General features: G+C 35.0%; 1 protein-coding gene across 2 annotated transcripts in view; it reads left to right on the top strand.

The window, feature by feature from the left end:
• The first annotated feature begins 418 nt into the window (after positions 1–418).
• Positions 419–18,411, top strand: part of LOC143463535 (acetyl-CoA carboxylase-like) — a 28,347-nt gene continuing 10,354 nt past the window's right edge. The window contains exons 1-20 of one of the 2 annotated variants that reach the window (XM_076962051.1): positions 419–641; positions 8,070–8,232; positions 8,423–8,671; positions 8,797–8,908; positions 9,000–9,208; positions 9,385–9,548; positions 9,987–10,143; positions 10,431–10,541; positions 10,632–10,783; positions 10,889–10,977; positions 11,048–11,192; positions 11,397–11,547; positions 14,447–14,550; positions 14,680–14,832; positions 14,932–15,006; positions 16,007–16,134; positions 16,373–16,496; positions 17,525–17,633; positions 17,746–17,892; positions 18,003–18,223. In XM_076962051.1, the coding sequence (XP_076818166.1) occupies positions 487–641; positions 8,070–8,232; positions 8,423–8,671; positions 8,797–8,908; positions 9,000–9,208; positions 9,385–9,548; positions 9,987–10,143; positions 10,431–10,541; positions 10,632–10,783; positions 10,889–10,977; positions 11,048–11,192; positions 11,397–11,547; positions 14,447–14,550; positions 14,680–14,832; positions 14,932–15,006; positions 16,007–16,134; positions 16,373–16,496; positions 17,525–17,633; positions 17,746–17,892; positions 18,003–18,223 (2,918 nt within the window). In that variant the 5' untranslated portion in view covers positions 419–486. Of the gene's footprint in view, positions 642–6,909; positions 7,876–8,069; positions 8,233–8,422; positions 8,672–8,796; positions 8,909–8,999; positions 9,209–9,384; positions 9,549–9,986; positions 10,144–10,430; positions 10,542–10,631; positions 10,784–10,888; positions 10,978–11,047; positions 11,193–11,396; positions 11,548–14,446; positions 14,551–14,679; positions 14,833–14,931; positions 15,007–16,006; positions 16,135–16,372; positions 16,497–17,524; positions 17,634–17,745; positions 17,893–18,002; positions 18,224–18,411 lie in introns of those variants that run through there. The other variant, XM_076962050.1, reaches the window with a different exon arrangement.

Below are 18,411 nucleotides of genomic sequence, written 5' to 3' on the forward strand. Positions count from 1 at the left end.
TTTGTAAGTGTTATTTTCGCGGCTGACAGGACAAATGCTTTTTTTTTATTTAACTTTAAATTTGAATCCAGATAAAGGTAAATAAAACCAAGCTGGTGTTTTGTTTGATACACTAACCTTTAAAATATGCACAAAATTAGTAGTTCTGTCAGATGTAATGAGGACTATGAAAAAGTTAAGGTAAAAGAAAAAGAGATTAAATTTAATTCTGCCTTTTTAGATAATTGCTTTATACTAAATATACAAATGCTTTCAAAAATAAAATGCAAAAAGTATAAATAACAAAGAATGATTTTCTTAGAAAGACGGAGGCACTCTAATAGATACATAATATTATTTATCAGTTTTGTTGATTCAATTTTTGCTACTTTACACTAATATCATGGAATTAACCAGCATGTATAATTATTCCCTGCTTATAATTGGTGTTAGGAGGATATATGCTGCATTTGTGTGTATTATGTATGATATTTTGAATTCACAAAAATGAGTGATGCTGCAAAAACTGTGGAATTTGTTCTCTGGTCAGGATCAAGCTCCTCATCATCTGACTCCATTCCTGCATTACATAATCAGTCAGAGAAAAATAACGCTGATGATAATGGTTCCAGTGCTTTAACGGAGAAATCAGAAGCAGGAAGGTTTGCATACTTTTTAATACTGTACTTGTGCTTTCCCCAGTAAATAGGCAACATAAAACACTAATAAGTTTGTATTTGCATTCTAATCTTTATCACATGTAAGGCAGGTATTTGCGAGTTTTGTTACAGATATTCCCCAATACGAAACTAATTTTTATTGGCTTAGTGTTGTAATGGTACAGCTTTTGGTATCAAGCTGTGAGCCGGGGAACTTCCTTTTTTTGGTGGCCCACATAAAACAAACTAAAACGACATTCAAACAGATAATAAATTAAAATGATTTCTTAACCGTACTCAAACCTGCATAAAATATGACATTTATCTGTCACTAAGAATCATTATAATGCTTTAATTTATTTAGAACATAGTTTATGCTTTTTATCATTTGCTGGCAGCACAATTTTAAAACCCTTAATAAAAATTGCATTCCGCCAATGGTAAAATGGATTGCTCTTGCTACATATACTGCAAAAACATCTTCAAAGATTGGCAAGTAATTTTTTTACATAAAATATCTTTCTCAGCTTTCAGCAAATAGAAGTTCTATGATACTTACTGGTATTTATTTGAGAGAATTCAACAAAAAGAATGTTTTTAAAGGTGTTAAAAAGAAAACAATACCTTTGCGTTCCTATTTCCTTGCAAGGTGACTTATAGCAAGCAAAATGTTAGCTAAAGTTTGGTATAATTTTACATGAATGCAAACATTCTATAAATTAACCATCATCAGTTGATCGTCAGCTAAGAAAATAGTATTTCAAATAGTGATTTTATTGTTTTAGTTGGTAGTGTTTCTTCCGAATTTTTTTTTGATTTTCAACACTTTGCTGTTAAATTTAATCACATAATATGTATGTCCAAGTGTATGCCCCATAAAGGATTTCAATTGTAAACGTTGACTGTCAATAATTTTATTTGGCAACACTCAAAACATCTGTTTCTTCTCTTCATATAACCTGTTTCTTGTTATCATCATCTGTGTCTGCCTCAGTTTTTTATGTCCTAAGTAGTATGAAAAAAGTTGCAGCAGCATTTTAGTTTCATCGGTATTTGCAGTTTTTCGATCTTGTAGCTTAAATGAACTTTCTGCTGGAATATACATTTATCAATTTAGTATTGGGAAATTTTATATGATGGAAAGCTGAAAAACTCTTTACATTTGTACTATTTTTGTTTTTTTTTTTAAATTTTTTTACATACTCCACAGACCCATGAATACATGTGAATAAAATAATACATTGACACCACAATTGTGAAAAGGTGCTGCTTGACTGCTACTGCATGTTATTTACTTTGATCTTAACATGTTTTTCTGACTACTATTGCCTACTTCTACCCTATTTATATTGTTAACTCCATGTCAATATTAAGCATATACAGAAACATATATTTTCAATTGAACGATTGTTCATTTTGCATTTCAACGACTGCAGCAACGATGTTAATGGCGATGGATAGATTGTTTTGTACCAGTTGTTCCAGGTGAGCAACAACATGGCATAGAACGGTCTACTTACTCTAATACTCTAGTGGCTGACTACAAGTTTATAATCCTTGCATCAGAGTGTGTTTGGCTTGCATTTGTATAACAATGTTAAAGAACAGAGAATTGCCGTCTTTGTTTTTGTCAATTCAATTCGAAATTTTAACAATGCTTAACTGACGGTTAAGGTAGGCATTCATGCATTGGTCATCTACAGACGATTTATGCTATGTTGTTTATGTCGCTACTTATTTTTTGTTGTTCACAACAGACCATTAATATTTCCGATATTGGAAACCAGTTTTGGTTAGGCAAGAAGTTAAAACGTTTGTTTAGTTGATTGATGGTGTGACAAACAATAGTTAACCCAATTTTCTATTTTTGCTCTCAAAGCTGTCTTATCTCTTCACTACACTTCAGCGCCCTGATTACATTAAAATTGTTTTAACTTGTTTAAAGTGTGTTAATTGTGTTTATTCCTTTTGTACTGTATCACCGACTACTGACACCGTTGTCCTATTTAAAGCTTGACTTGTTTGTTGAATAGAGGATCAGAAGTTGATTTTATGTAGCCGTTTATGTGGTCAAAAAAGATAGCTAAGAATAACTATCTTTTTAACTGAGAGTATTTGCCGTCGCCATGCATGGGTAAGTGGAAAAGTGCCTGGCAGAACGGATGTAATATTCCCGTTTGCAATAATTTGTAAAAGGTTACTATAGGTTTGAGGTGAACATAGAACATAGAGCCTTTCTCTCGAGTATATCACGTTGTTAGTAAGCGCTGTGTTACCTTGTGCTTTCACACACAAAATAGGTTATTCCCACGCCCCAGTGGCGTCTAGCGCGTGATTTGGGCACTTTACGTCACGTTTTGCGGGTATATTGTGCAAAATCTTTCACTTCGTATAGAGATGTATTCAGCGATGCAAAAGTATCAGAAAATAGTTTAAGAACTGTGGGGAACTAGATTATACTGCTCATTTAGTGCAGCAAAATGAAACTGAAATATGCTCAGAAACAATTATGGGACCGGAACAAAGAGACTAAGCCGCACAGCGTCCTTTTAATGTAAATGTAACTTCAACTAAACCCTAATTTGCATAAATCAATTTAACGACTTCATCTAACCGCCTGTCTTCAACAATGAGCTGCTTGGCCTACATACGGTAAAATAGTCACTTCGTAAATTTTTTAACTGACATCGTGTCGCTTGTCTGTCTAACTCATTCCTATGCTATATTTTGGGAGCTTTGTTTAAATGAGTAAATGTAGATTATAGCTGTATAGCATAAACTTTTGCAGTGACTTTTTCGGAGCAAATAGCTGAGTGCACAAATATCAGTGTAGATTGATGATAGCTAGATTATGCGTGGCATACCCAGCCAATCTGCAGTCGCCGCCAGTACTGTATTAGGTAATATAGATTTAGAATATAGGTAATAGAATACTTAGGCGGTTTCAAATGCTTTGCGAAATGTTTGAAGAGTTTGTTCGTACCGAAAACAATGAGTATGATTTTAATTTAGAAGAAAGATCCAAGGGTTAATTGCCCCCAATGCCCCTATAAATCGGTTGTGCTTTTGACACTAAACTTGTATGTCCGCGAGTGGGGAAGTTTACTACTCTGGAAGATATACTTGGAGTGTTATTTAAGAAGTTCTGAAAAGACATCCTTGGTTTCGCGTAAACACAAGTTGCCGTAAAAATCGCGCATGTTTTCACTTTAAAACATGTTTTATAATTAACAGTAGGCAAACAATTATGCGATGGTGAAATTGTGAATTGGGTTATCGAAGCTGTTGACCCGACTAGTCACGTGTTTGTTTTATTTGAAGTTGCGTCATATTATTATAATCAATGGTCTGATGTTGTTGGTACTGTATTGTCTCATCTGCTGAATTGTCATCACGATAGCATAATTTTACAAGCTATTGATATTATAATGCTCACTTGGAGGGTCACCAATCGCCACGCTGAAATAAAAGATTGTTATCATCAGAAGGAAACTCCATGATAAGAATGCGTTCTTACTCTTACCAAAACTAATCTTTACTTTGAATAATATCGAATAAATGTCGCAATTGAAAAATCTAAATTTTACTAGGATTATTTCAGAGTAAGTACATTTACTACGAAGGCGTTGAGTACAGTGACGGTTTCCACTTCACGTGATTGGAAATTTTGGAGAACTCGAAGGAACTTTACTTGTCCGGGCGAATCGCTTATTAAAATGCAAATAAACAGCTAATAAGAACTTGCTTCGCTTGAACTCGAGGTTTTGTTCAACTCACAGTTGTTTGTGGTACGCCAAAAATTCATTTATGGTAACGTAAACTGTATGATGATTCACTTTATTTCCGTATGAGAAATAAGTTTTGGTTGTTAAGTAGTAGTTTTTACTTGAAATGGAAGGTGCTCATAGCGGTACTATTTTGCTATTATTAATTTGTTTGTAAAAGTTACCACCTAGTGATAAGTCTAATGGACCACGAAGAAACGTTCTAAGTTTGTAACCGTGTCTGTTACCAAATGCAGTCCTACTCAATAAATATCCTCAAGTCTGAACGAGAGTGGTCAATGTGTAGAGCGATGATCACATGATTGATGTTTCACATTTCATATTAAAAGTAACCATTTATGGTAAGCCCGTTTTTAAAGAAGGCGGTTAGGGTAGGAGAATCTGAGAACAGAGGTGGGCAGTCGGTACTTTGAAAGTATCGTCGGTACCGGTACTTGGCAAAAAACGTGCTGACGGTTCCGGTATTCGGTACTAATATTATTAAAAAATTAAAAATATTAAAAAATTGTTAAATACTAATAATATTAAAAAATTGTTCGGTACTTTGTGGGTACCTATAGTTGTTGTGTAAAACATGCTGCTGCAAATACAATGTTTGCCGTTATTATGCCCCCCTGTAAACGTTACTGCAGCTCAAAACATATGTGTCGTTAATCGCTTGCAATTTTCCTTGACATTTCTAGCTTAAAAACGATTAACCGATGCTATACTTAGTATTAAGGATTAAGTAACATGTATTTTTGACAACATACTTGTTCAAATTTTTAAATTATCACGTGACAAGTGCCGAGTAGCGGAACCGATTGAAATTTCTTGAAAAAAGTAATTCGGTACAGAGATTCGGTACCGGTATTGGTACTGAATAAGTACCGCTGAACAGTAATTCGATACTACAGTGCTGCGGTACTGCCCACCTAAGTCCGAGAAAGGGTATGCAAAAAGTAGATTTTAGCTAATTAAGGTTTTACTGGAGTTAGATTTAGATTGTTATCATTAAAAGGAAGATTTAGGTTAGGTTTAAGTTACTATATTACCACATTTAAATTAGGTTAACAAGAACCTGTAGAAAATAGCTTTGAAAGCTCGATTTTTTTGCTGTAAAATAGTGGGTAGAACGGTAGATAGTGTCTAGATTTAGACTAGAAAATTATTTAGGTTAGGTATAGGTGACATGTTTCGGCCAGTTTCCAAGGATTGCGTTTGTGGTTGTTATTTTTGAGTGGCGTCATTTGCAATTTTGCTTGTACATGTGATCACTGTAGTAATAGTTTCCCAGTTGCAGTCTCAAATGACAGATAAAGAACTCTAAGCCTTCAAAACACTTTAATACAATGCAAGAAATTTAAAACAATCTGATAAATACTTAACCTATTAACGTCATGTCACGTTTTGAGTCTTGTGATTACTGTACAACCGTGCACTGACCCACATAGTATCTATCATAAAAATGATAGCATTGTTATTACGAAATACTTTTTTGTTAATTTTGTTATGTACAGTATATTTGTATGTTCGTCGACTCGTTTTTCACGTCGCACTACGCCAGACACGCCATACGTAGCTGAAATTGAAAACATCTGATTGATCGCAAGAGCAAGTCGAGGTAACTATCGGTCATGATGAAGTCAGTGAACTGTGACTTCACGCGATCTTGCTTTGTCAGGTTAAATAGGCGGTAGCGCTTGTCTTGCTTCATAACAATATATATGGCCAAAATGAATATTTGCGATGAATTATTTTTTTTGTTGCCATTAGCCTAGTTCGAGTTGTATAGTACGTTGTATTCTTTCATTGGTCGCGAGACTGCGTCATGGTAATGTAGATACCGTAGGTAATTTCGGGTCATCTTGTTTTTGTTTTCCGGTGTCGTCCTGGAGAAACATGTGAGATAATTGCTGCGGCAGCTCGTCAGCACAGAACTGAAGGGAACCAATTAAACTGCAGTCGAGTTATCGAAACTTAGTATAGGCTACTATTAATAACATTACTATGACAGGCATTTTACCGAGACTTCTTAAGTTACTTCGAGGTTAAGTTAACGGTTTTCCATTGTATATCTTCACGCAGTGTTTTGTGATTGCCAGAAACTGATTGACGCTTTTAGGATTAAAGTCAAACAGTGGTAGTCAGTATTGGAATTTGTGCATTAATTAATTATATTATTGCTCAGTTGTATTCGAAGTGAAGTGTTAGCTTATCGGCGCTTGAGGCTAAGAAATCTGGACTTTGCCTTTATCTCGTTTGAAGATGAGTTTCTACAATTTTATAGCCACTTAACTTGCCGTCGATTTAAGGTATAACAACAATTATTAAAACACCAGTAATGCAGTGCAGCTGACTACACTGAGTATAAATGCATGATCAAGTGTCTATAGGAGGTTGGTGGCGGTAGCGCACGCTTGTTTTGGGTTGCTATAGTTTGCGCACCGTCGCGATATGATGGTGCAAATATACTTATAACAGCCAGGGTAAACTGATAAAATTGCTTTCTTTTGTTTTTACTGGTTCAGGAAACCGATTACTGTGAATGTCAGTTGCATACATATTGTTATTAAAAATTCATGGAGTATCCACATCGGCATAAAGTGAAACGGATAGCCTGTACTTGTTTTTGTGGTTTGGAAAATCTGATACAACGCACCCATTGACCGATGTCGCGGTTTTAAGCCTCCTTTTGCTACGATGGTTTTGGCGCATTTGACGCACAGTTCGCCAAAGTCTTGTTCATTCTCGAGTATTGGACGCAGTGGAGTATACATCGATGATGTCAAAGAATCTGCTCTTTCATCGAATGATAGTTTGGGTGACCGTATTTATGTAGCGCAGCAGGTACGTCCGAAAACAGCTTTGGAAAAGCAAGATGGGGAATCGACGTCGGTGAAAAATAACGGTTACGTCAGTCAACAGATTAGTTCGAACGAAGGCAGCGAAAATTTACACCGTGTAGTTGGTCAAAAACAAGATTTGTCTAATCTGACTTACGTATGCGATCCCATCATTTCGTGTGTGCGGGAAAGTTTATGTCCACCTGCCACGAACTCGTCTGACCCATGCTCGGGCCTTACTCACTACATTCATAAAAGCAAACAAAGAAAACGTTTTCTATGCTGGCGTTGTGGTACCGTCGTTGCTGGTAACACGGAAAGCGTTGGCCGATCAGAAATCACAGCCTTGAACGGCAAACTTGTTGAGGGACTATCTCCTCGCAGAAAATCGGTAACTGGCAATCTGTTTGTGTCTGAAAAGGACGTCTTGATGTGTATCGCGTGTAAAAAGCGATCTCGAAATTATCCCTCTTGGAGAAAGGTTGCTAAAAGACATTACGCTTCTCGTGCAATAAACGGTTTTCAGCGATGCATGACGTGGCCGCTGCCACTAGAACGAATTGTGGAGGCCCTCATTGAACATGACGATGATGTTGACATTTCTTTGGAAACAAAAAGCTCAAAAGAGTATGTTTTTACAAAAAGACAAAACACATTTAATGACTTCTTGCTTTCAAAAGTGCAATGAACCATTTTTGATCTGTCTCTGTCAACGTTTAATTAGTAGTATTTTAATGCACTGCTTATAAACATATTTTTATGATGTTATGATATTTTATTTAGGCCTTTTAAAGTCTTGTTACCAATTGTGTTTCTTGCAGAAGCAATTTAGACCCAACATCATCTCACACATCTCCTTCACTATCAAACGGCAGCGCAACAACTGGAACAAAAAGTCAACTTCGGAGGCAGAATAGCAGAAGTGTTGCTGCCACTGTTCCAGAACTAGTAAAGATTTTGGGTGGAAATCGTGTTATAGAAAAAGTAATATAGTATGCATAAATTATTTACTATGATTCAACATAACTAAGATAGAGTGCTTATATACTTGATTTCACTGCCTAAACTTTTGCCATTTTTCTGTAACAGTTCTATTTTTTGAGCTTGCTTGCACACAGTCCAGGTATTTAATACAAACAACAAATTTTTCATTACCTGGTCTGCTACTTTTCAGGTACTTATTGCAAACAATGGGATTGCTGCTGTCAAATGCATGCGTTCTATCAGAAGATGGGCTTATGAAATGTTTCGTAATGAAAGAGCAATTCATTTTATTGCCATGGTGACACCTGAAGATCTTACTGCTAATGCAGAGTACATTAGACAGGCAGACAGTTATGTTCATGTTCCTGGTGGTTCAAATAATAATAACTATGCCAATGTTGAATTGATAGTTGACCTGGCTAGACGTACGGCAGCACAGGTAACTTAAACACCTTGGCAACAAATCTGTTTAATCTTATATGGCCCAAAGTATTGTTGTATATACATTCTTTGTTTTAAGCTAGATTATTTTTACTCTTCATACTTTTCTTGTTTTGAAATTAGGCAGTCTGGGCTGGTTGGGGCCATGCAAGTGAAAATTCTAAGCTGCCAGAAATGCTGAGCAAGGTTAATATCGTTTTTCTTGGTCCATCTGCATCAGCCATGTGGGCTCTTGGTAAAAATGTTATTATTTGCCTGTGTGTAATATTTATTTTATATACAGTCATACAGTTTATAACATACAGATGAACTAATTTTACTACAAGGTGACAAAATAGCCTCCTCTATTGTTGCTCAAACTGCTGGAGTGCCTACCTTGCCTTGGAGTGGCTCCAGGCTTACAGTGCTGCAGCACAATGGAGCAGAAACAAGTGGCGGCAATTCTCTTGATAATGGAAGCGCTGGCAAATTTATTACCGTACCAGATGAAATATATAGAAAGGGATGTATTCAAGGAGTGGAAAATGCTTTGAAGGTCATTTGAAATGTTTTTGAAGAATGCATTACGGTTTTTATCAGTTTTCATTGTAAAATTCATTCATTTTTATTGAAATGTTCAATTTTCATTGTAAAATTGTACAATTTGTTGTGATTGAAATGAATGCTGACAAAAATCACATCATAGTAATATTACACCGATTTTTCTCAAAGGTGGCATTGGAAATAGGCTATCCTTTAATGATAAAAGCCTCGGAAGGTGGAGGAGGAAAAGGCATACGAAAAGTGTTGAATCCTGATGATTTTCCAGCTGCACTTCGTCAAGTACAATCAGAAGTTCCTGGGTCACCAATCTTTATCATGAAGTTGTCTACACAGTCAGTGACGTTTTAGCCTTTGCTGGGTTGTTTAAAGTTAGGAGCAAGTGCTAAAACAAGTTGACCTTAACCAAAAGTTGTCAGTATGTGTACCAAACTGAAAAGTTTAAATAATATTCAGTGGTTGAACAATTATCGCCAAAAATGTATCCCATTATGTGTAGTTTATATATGTGTGCTTGAAGTGCATAATAAGAATATCTGGCATTTAGTTAAGTCTATCCTGTTCGTACAAATAGTGCTTTTATTGAATTTAGATTGTGATGTTGTAATCACGCCACCTTTACATCACCTTTGTCATAAGTATTAGCATATTAGCGATACTTTTTTACCAATAACTGCTTAACCACTGCATATTGTTGAAAACTTCTTTCTCCAATATGCTAATTGACAAATCTTTGCCCTTTACTTTGTGTTGCTAACTAGTTTATATGTCAGGTCACGACATCTAGAAGTACAGGTGTTGGCGGACCAATATGGAAATGCAATATCTTTATTTGGACGTGATTGTTCTATTCAACGTCGCCATCAGAAAATAATTGAAGAAGCACCCACTACTGTGGCTAGTGATGATGTTTGGTCTCGTATGGAGATGGTTAGATTTTGGCTCTGCTTCTGATTTATTTTCGTTATTATTTTAGATTGCTTGGGCATTGAAGATTATTATTAGTCTTTAATAATGATCTGTTTTGAAACCTTGGCCAAACACTTGAAGGTTTAAATGTATTTGGCAAATAATAGTCATTAAAGTTAGCTTCCTAAAGAGGTGTATTTGTTTCATTTATCATTTTAGCTTTGTGCAAAACAGTTGTTTACTATTGCATGTTTACTACACTTTGGGTTAATATGTTCACAGCTACGTTTTTACGCTTTTTTTATCAGGATGCTGTTAAATTGGCCAAAATGGTTGGCTATGTCAGTGCTGGAACTGTAGAATACTTGTATGATGAAAATGGAAATTACTACTTTTTGGAACTTAATCCAAGGCTACAGGTAAAACAATTTGCTGTACAGTAACCAATATTACTGCAAATAACTGTTCATTTCGACTGGATTTGCTTACTTGAAATTGTTTTGTTGTAGGTTGAACATCCTTGCACAGAAATGATTGCTGATGTTAATCTTCCAGCTGCCCAACTTCAGATTGGCATGGGAATTCCCCTTTATCGCATTCGTGACATACGTATTTTGTATAATGAGGACCCCCTGCTTGAATCACCTATTAATTTTATGAAGTATATTATAGATGTTCTAAAGTTACTTGTTGGTGTATTTTCTGTCTTAAAGGTGTTCATACGTTTGTAAATACCAGCACTTAATATTTTTTATTTGATTTGTAGCCCGCCTCATAAACCAAAAGCCCATGGTCATGTCATTGCAGCTAGAATTACAAGTGAAAATCCTGATGAAGGGTTTAAGCCCAGTGCAGGTACGTTGCTTAAATATTTATTGTCAAATTGAATAGTAAAGGATAGCTCACATGAGAAAACCTTGTTCAGGAACTGTTCAGGAGCTGAATTTTCGCAGCAACAAGAATGTTTGGGGTTATTTCAGTGTTGGAGCGGCTGGGGGTCTTCATGAGTATGCAGATTCACAATTTGGTCATTGCTTTGCGTGGGGAGAAAATCGAGAATATGCGACTTCGTAAGTATTTTAACACGTATCCATAAAAAATATTTTGCCTACCAATTTCTTTATAGATATTAAATATTTCATATTTTGAATCCTAAAGATTAGCTGTTGATTTAAATGTCTCCTTTAAACAATGTTGAAGTTATTTAAATTAAAATGTAGAATGATTTATCTTTTTCAAAAATGAGGTTATGTTTTTTGCTTAAAATTTCACAGAAATATGGTGATGGCATTAAAAGAGCTATCAATCAGGGGTGATTTTCGAACTACAGTTGAATATCTTGGCCGTTTACTTGAGGATCCATCATTTCAGCAAAACCAAATAGATACTGCCTGGTTGGATGCTTTAATTGCTGAAAAAGTTAAGGTTGTAACTTTTTATTAACTACTGCTGACTTCACTAATATTGGTTGACAGATTTGTTATGCAGGTTGCATTAAATTAAACCATGAAAGAAAAAACCTATTTTTGTGTGCTGCAGAATAATTTACTGAAACTGCACAAAACACTGCACTGCCCATGGCATAAATACATGGAAAAAACTACATAAGGAAAAGAAAAAGTTTAAACAACACTCTTATGTTTTTGAATTATCGTATTATGTTACTATGTGATGACGTGAAATGATGGTTAGCCTGTTATTGACATGGAAAATTTGTGTTAAGCAAATAAGTATTTCCGCAATATCAGTGATGCCTCTCTGTTTTTTCAACAAGATTTGCTGAAGCAGCATATCAATATGCAAACAGGATACTTATTTCCTAGAAATTCCACAAAATGCTGCAGATTTCGGCATTATGCTCTGACAGAAACTGCTAAATGGGTTATAATCTTTCAAAATACCACTTCATTGAACAAATTTTGGAATAATACAGTTGTTTTTACTTAAAATATATATTACCCACTGTAGTTTGTTGTCTCTTGTTTAAGTACCAGTACTATTTTTTTGCTCTCAGGCTGTTTCTTGAACAATATTTGCTGACATAGCAATAGGTAATTTCTGCTCGTGATTACACAAGCGCCGTATATATTTACTGGAAGTTTAGCAGAATGCTGCAAAGTTCTAGATTAGGTTTTGTTCTGGCAGCCATTACATGTTCGGTCTTGTTTGGCTAATGAGACACTTATGTTTGCTTGGACATTAATGTCTTTTTCAAATAATTCGGTTGAATTTTCATAAGCTGGGCTGTTTTTAGTGGAATTGATTTTTTACACAATCTGTTTGTGGTCCAAGCCATTTTCCGATGATGCTACAATTTCTATTTCTGGGAAGTGTTTGCAAACCTGCTAATATTGTTTGTGTTCTTCTGAATTTATTTAAATTGAGGGGAAAATGCTGAAACAAGTTAAACCTTAAATCAAAAATATCTGCCAAAGAGTTTCAGTAATGTTTAATGATTAATCAATTTTCCTGAAAATTATGACAAATGTACCGGCAATCATGGCGTTTCAGGGTAAAGTCCATTAATGTGACGGTAGTGTTTCAATGGAATAAGTGGTGACAAGAAATAGATATAGTTTAAAAGTATATTGACATGCATAACAGGAATATCTTGTGTTAATTAAGCTTAAGCAGCTTAACATACAGTACGCTAGTGTACTTTTGCTGGTAAAGGTAAATGGTAGGCTTAAGCTCACTGAGCTTGAGTCTGGAACTGAGTCATGGCTGTTTACTCTATTCTATTGCAGTACCTATATTTGCCATTTGCCTAATCACGTAAATGTAAGGCTTTCTTCAATCCAAATGCTTTACCTCTAAGGTTCTCAAAGTATGCGTCGCGCTGAGGCGATGCAAACCTGGGTCTCAGAGGTCAAAAATAGATCAAATTGTATATTTTCAACATTTCATCTTTCTTCATAGAATAAAATGTCTATTATTCAATAATAGATTGACTTATTGCATCATACACATTTCATCCTGAGAGCATTAACCGCCACATGGTAAATTATAACTTGATTTTCTAACTTTTTCACAAGTCAGCATTAGTTAATTACGGTAATATTTTGGAATACAGTTATTAAGTTTATTGTTCATTAAGTTTTCTTAGTACGCCTGATGAAACAAACTTATGTTTGCGAAAGTGCTTGTTGAAGAATCAAAAATAAAAATTATCTTCAGAGTACCAGATTATATCTTGTTTTTTGTTTTTACTGTGTTTTGTTAAAAGGTTAATGATTGATTCAATACACTGTTTGAGGTTTAGGTCACGTTCAAAAAGGAGTTGATGCTTTAGCTACATCTTACACTTTTTTTCGAAAGCCATCGTAAGTGGTTGGAATCGATTTCACTTTTTTGTCATAATCATGCCAACTTTGTCATAATTGGCACCAAATTTGCGTGCAAAACCAAAACCACCAAACACATTTTGGCGATACATATTTGCTTAATCACTAAGTAATCCTTTGTCCGGTTTACTTACTGCCAACAAGATTCACTGGCTACAAGTTTAACTTGTCGTAACACTTGCCCTTACTATAAAGAAAAAAAATGTCTTAAAACACCAAACAGCTGGAATGCCTATACGTAATGTAAGTTTTAAAATTAAATTATTTGTTGAAGTATTATTTTTTTACATTTTTATTGTTAGTTGGTAACTTAGATTAAAAGCTGATGCTCAACGGAAGCCACTTGGCTCACCAAGGGTGGAATTTAAATTTTTTGGGGAGGATATTTCGCCAAGAGAGCAAATGGGAGGAATTTAGCAGATTGGGAAATTTTCAGATTTATTGCTTCTGGCCTATATCATATTACCATATAATAAATGTTATTTACCAGTTAAAGCACTTACTCAGCTGCTATTACATTCTTAATAATACTATACTGTATACGCGTACACTGTATGTGTTTATATTATATTGGTTTGGTAAAGACATGAAATTTTTCTTTAGGTTTTGGGCACATATTCATTAAATGTGCACCTGAGAACGTTATTTTCATTATGATATCAATGTATTTAATGTTAGGTGTTATGGAAAATTTATTTTGGGAATAGCATTTGAAAACGTTTGAGCTTAGAAAGGGAGGAACATGAAAAAACGTCTGAGGACCACTGGATTAAAAAATTAATTTCTTGGGATAATTTTGTTGAATAAGAATTTATAGTTTTGTTCATCATCCTTTTTGGACTATGTAAACAGATATAATTGAAATATGACCACGAAATAATAAATATGAAATATGTATACTAATGTTGTAGCGTTGGTATCATTTTGCATTGTTAGTTAGATGTTATCTCTATTGAAATATATATATTTTAATTTTTCAGTCGGAACAACCATGTACAACTGTTGGATTAGTTTGTGCAGCACTGCATATTGCAGATTCGAAATATTGTGCTCGATTTGATTTCTATGTAAACTCACTGGAAAGGTAATGGCTAACATTGTTGTTTTACGGTGCATGTCATCAAATTTTGTTATTAGTCAAGTACCTAGTTTGACTATAACTATTGATGGATGTGGCTGTATTAAACAATTTGTGTGTTTTGGGTTATTGCAGAGGTCAAGTGCTAACACCAACTAGCCTGAAGACTTCTGAAACCGTTGAACTAATCTGCTGTGGAGTAAAATATGTATTGAAAGCTACAAAAACGTCTGATTGTGAATACTACATACAGTGTAATGACTGGAACATGGAAGTTGATGTATATAGGTAAAGTTTATTTGTTGTTCTGCGGAAAAGAAACTTTTCTTTTCTTTTTGCTATAATCATGTTTTTTACAGGCTATACTCATGTTTTTTACACCAACAGGTTGAGTGACGGAGGCCTACTGCTTTCATTGGATGGAATCAGTAGAACAACCTACTTAAAGGAGGAGATTGACAGGTTTTGTGAGAATATGATATCTAACTTGGTCTATTCGATTATAAAAATAGATTTTTATTGCAGTCATGCTTTGTTTCCTTTCAAACATCAAGATCTGATACTAATTGCATTGTCTTTGAAACAAAGACATATACAGTATTGTTCAATACTTCCAATTGTCAAATGTTTTGCTGGTTACTCAATTGTCAGTTTCAGCTAAACCAGTGGTTTCCAAACTTTTATAGCTCACAACCCAATTTCACCTTTGGAAATAAAATCGCAACCTATCTCGATCACACAGATTGATTGCATTGGAAGTAGCTTATATTGTTGTCCTTTTGCTTTATGTTCTTAATAAATTAGTAGCTCCTAATGGGATGAATTGGGCTTGTTTATTGTTCAGAAGTGGTTTGGTACATGGTTCAGTGCTGGACAAATAACAAGCATGTCACAGTCCACATATAGTTCGTATACCACGATTTTTAAACACCGTATACCCGCTTATTACGTTAATCCGAGTAATAAAAGTAAGAGATGTAAAAAGGCTTATGGCTCAAAAAAGTTAGGGTTGTGAGGTTTGTACAATAACCCAATGCCCTACCCCTTCACATGTGCTTGCTTTGTAACGTTTGTACCGAAAAATGTCAATTGCACATTGTGATTTTTTAAGCAGGTAATTGAATGCGGTAAAACTAATGCTCAAACATGAGTTTTGTAATAGTAGCACAAGTTATTGCAATTTTTCTGTCTAATTATCATTTTTTTCTTGCGTCATTGCAAGTTTGTCAGCTGACGCTACTAGTTACTGCCCAAGGGCTACCCAAATACAGGCTTATAGGATTTTCATTTTTCTCTAAATTTTAAAAGATAAGTTGTTACGTTTTTAAATTTATTGGCAGACGGGCTCACAACTGAAACTAGACAACCAATGAGATTATTTTGTTAAAATACGTACATTTTATTAGTTACTTTGAAACATAGATAATGCTCTTATTTCTAATTCATATTTTCTAATGTTAAGGTACCGAATTACTATAAACAACCAGACCTGTGTGTTTGGAAAGGAGAATGATCCTTCAGTTTTAAGGTCTCCCTCGGCTGGGAAGTTAATTAATTTTGTTGTTGAAGATGGAGCGCATGTTCTTGCTGGTAAAATACAGACTTAAGTAACAGTTAATTTTATATTTGAGTGTTTTTGTAAGGATCTCTTATTTTGTAAAGTGTGTTTCCCTAGACCTTAAGTGTATGTTGAAATTTAACTCGGTAATTAGTATAAGGGCTGAAATAATAACCTATAACAGAACACTTGATGCACAATTTTGGCAGTGTTTATGATATTTTTATTGGCACTTCTTGTGGCAATGTTTATTGCAAGAAATTTTTATAGGACAAACATATGCTGAAATTGAAGTAATGAAAATGGTGATGACACTCACGGCACCAAAAAGTGGAAGCATTCATTATGTCAAGCGTGCTGGAGCTGTACTGGAATCTGGTTCAAACGTTGCTCGGTATTTTCTGTCATTATTTTTTCATTTTGGTTAGCTCATCCAAGGCCAGATTTACTTGGTGAAAAATGTTGGACTTTGTTCGGTTAATCCGGCACTAACGTCAGCTTAGTATATTTGATCAATTCTAACCAGAGAGGAAAGTCCAAAAACAAGTTGATCCTAAGTCAAATAATGTATGTCAGTAAGTGTACCGAAGAAAGTATTTTCAATGATATATATATAAATTAGGATGTTTCATTTTTTCACCATTTTTGGATTTAAAAATGACTGGGGTCTCCCTATGCGGTATTTTGTGCACAATGAAAGAATCTAAACTTTTTTTGATTTATGACGCCATTTTGAGGTTGCAAACCCCTGTTGAAGTTACGGTGAGGGTGCTTTTTTGCAATTTGGTGATATTTTGGTAACCGATCGAGCAAGAGCTACGATCAAAGTGTCAAACATTATCACATGTATTTAGGCTAGAATTTCGGAACGTTGGTTGAGAGTTGTCTCTTAATTAGACTCGCTTCTTCTAGCTTATTCTGCTGTGCACAAATGATGTATAGTAAAAAGCATTAAGCTAATGATACGGGTGATAGTGCTAGAAAATGACAAGCCATCTCGATAAAAATAAAACTGAAAAAAGCCTAATAGTGGTGAAAAAATGTGAATGAAGCCAGCTCTTACAACATGAATCGTTCCACTATCGCTGAAGTAACATGTTACGTATGTGATGCACGAATGTTTGGTACACATATATAGCACTGTAAACCAATTAACAGTACAGTACCAACTTTAACATACGAACGAATATTCGGAACGTAACTCGTTTGTAAGTTGAGGAGTTACTGTATTGCTTTATAACTATGGTCTCAACCAATAAAAAGTCTAGTATATATTAGTAAAAATTCTTTCTCCAGCATACTTACCAACAACTATACTTTTTAAGGCGGTCTTGTTTTTTGGACTTTTTCCAATACCTCTCACTTTTGCAGTATATGCTACTTGTTTGTTGCAATGCATAATTATGTTTATTACATTCATAGGTTAGAACCAGATGATCCTAGCTGTATACAACAGGCTGAACTATTTAAGGGAAACTTGGATGATTTTAAAAAAAGTGCTAACCCCCTAAGCTCAGAAAAATCTCACAAGGTGTGTCATACTTACCTATGTTTAGCATTTTGTGAACAAAGTGATTCATTTTTGCCTTGCCTGTTTTCGTGCAAATCAGTGATTAATATCATCTTAACATGCCAAACCTCAGATATTTGAAGTAGCTCATAAGCGGCTCTCATACATAACTGAGGGACTTTGCCATCCTGATGAAGTCTTTATTGATAAAATGAAAGAAGCTGTAAATATGCTTATGGCTGCACTGAAAGATCCTTCATTGCCATTGCTTGAACTGCAGGTGAGCCTGACCAAAACGAAAGCTCCACACAGTAATGGGTTGTATATCAAATACATTAACTTCTTTAAATTGTGGTCACATCTTGGTAAAACGTTGTTTTTTTTTCCTAGGAGGTAATGACGAACCTCTCTGGGAGGTTGCCTAATGCTGTAGAACAATGCATTCGACGTGAATTGTCCTTGTACGCATCTAACATAACATCAATGATGTCACAATTTCCTGGTTCTAAAATTAGGCGAATTGTTGACTCATATGCTGCTAATATAACCAACAAAAACGACCAAGATGTTTTCTTTGTCAACACACAACCTATTTTGCAAGTTGTTCACAAGTACGTGCTTTTATATACATTGGAACCCCATTAATTACAAGGCGTGCAACATTTTTATGCAAATGGCCCATCTGCAATTATGTCTATGGGTCATGATGTTGTCAAGTATGTGTGGGTCATACCAATGAACAGGATAAGAGCTAACCTTAAATTTTGATGCTTATTCGGGCCACATAAACTTGAGCATA

Source organism: Clavelina lepadiformis, chromosome 6 (assembly GCF_947623445.1).
Source record: "Clavelina lepadiformis chromosome 6, kaClaLepa1.1, whole genome shotgun sequence".
NCBI classification, from domain to species: domain Eukaryota; kingdom Metazoa; phylum Chordata; class Ascidiacea; order Aplousobranchia; family Clavelinidae; genus Clavelina; species Clavelina lepadiformis.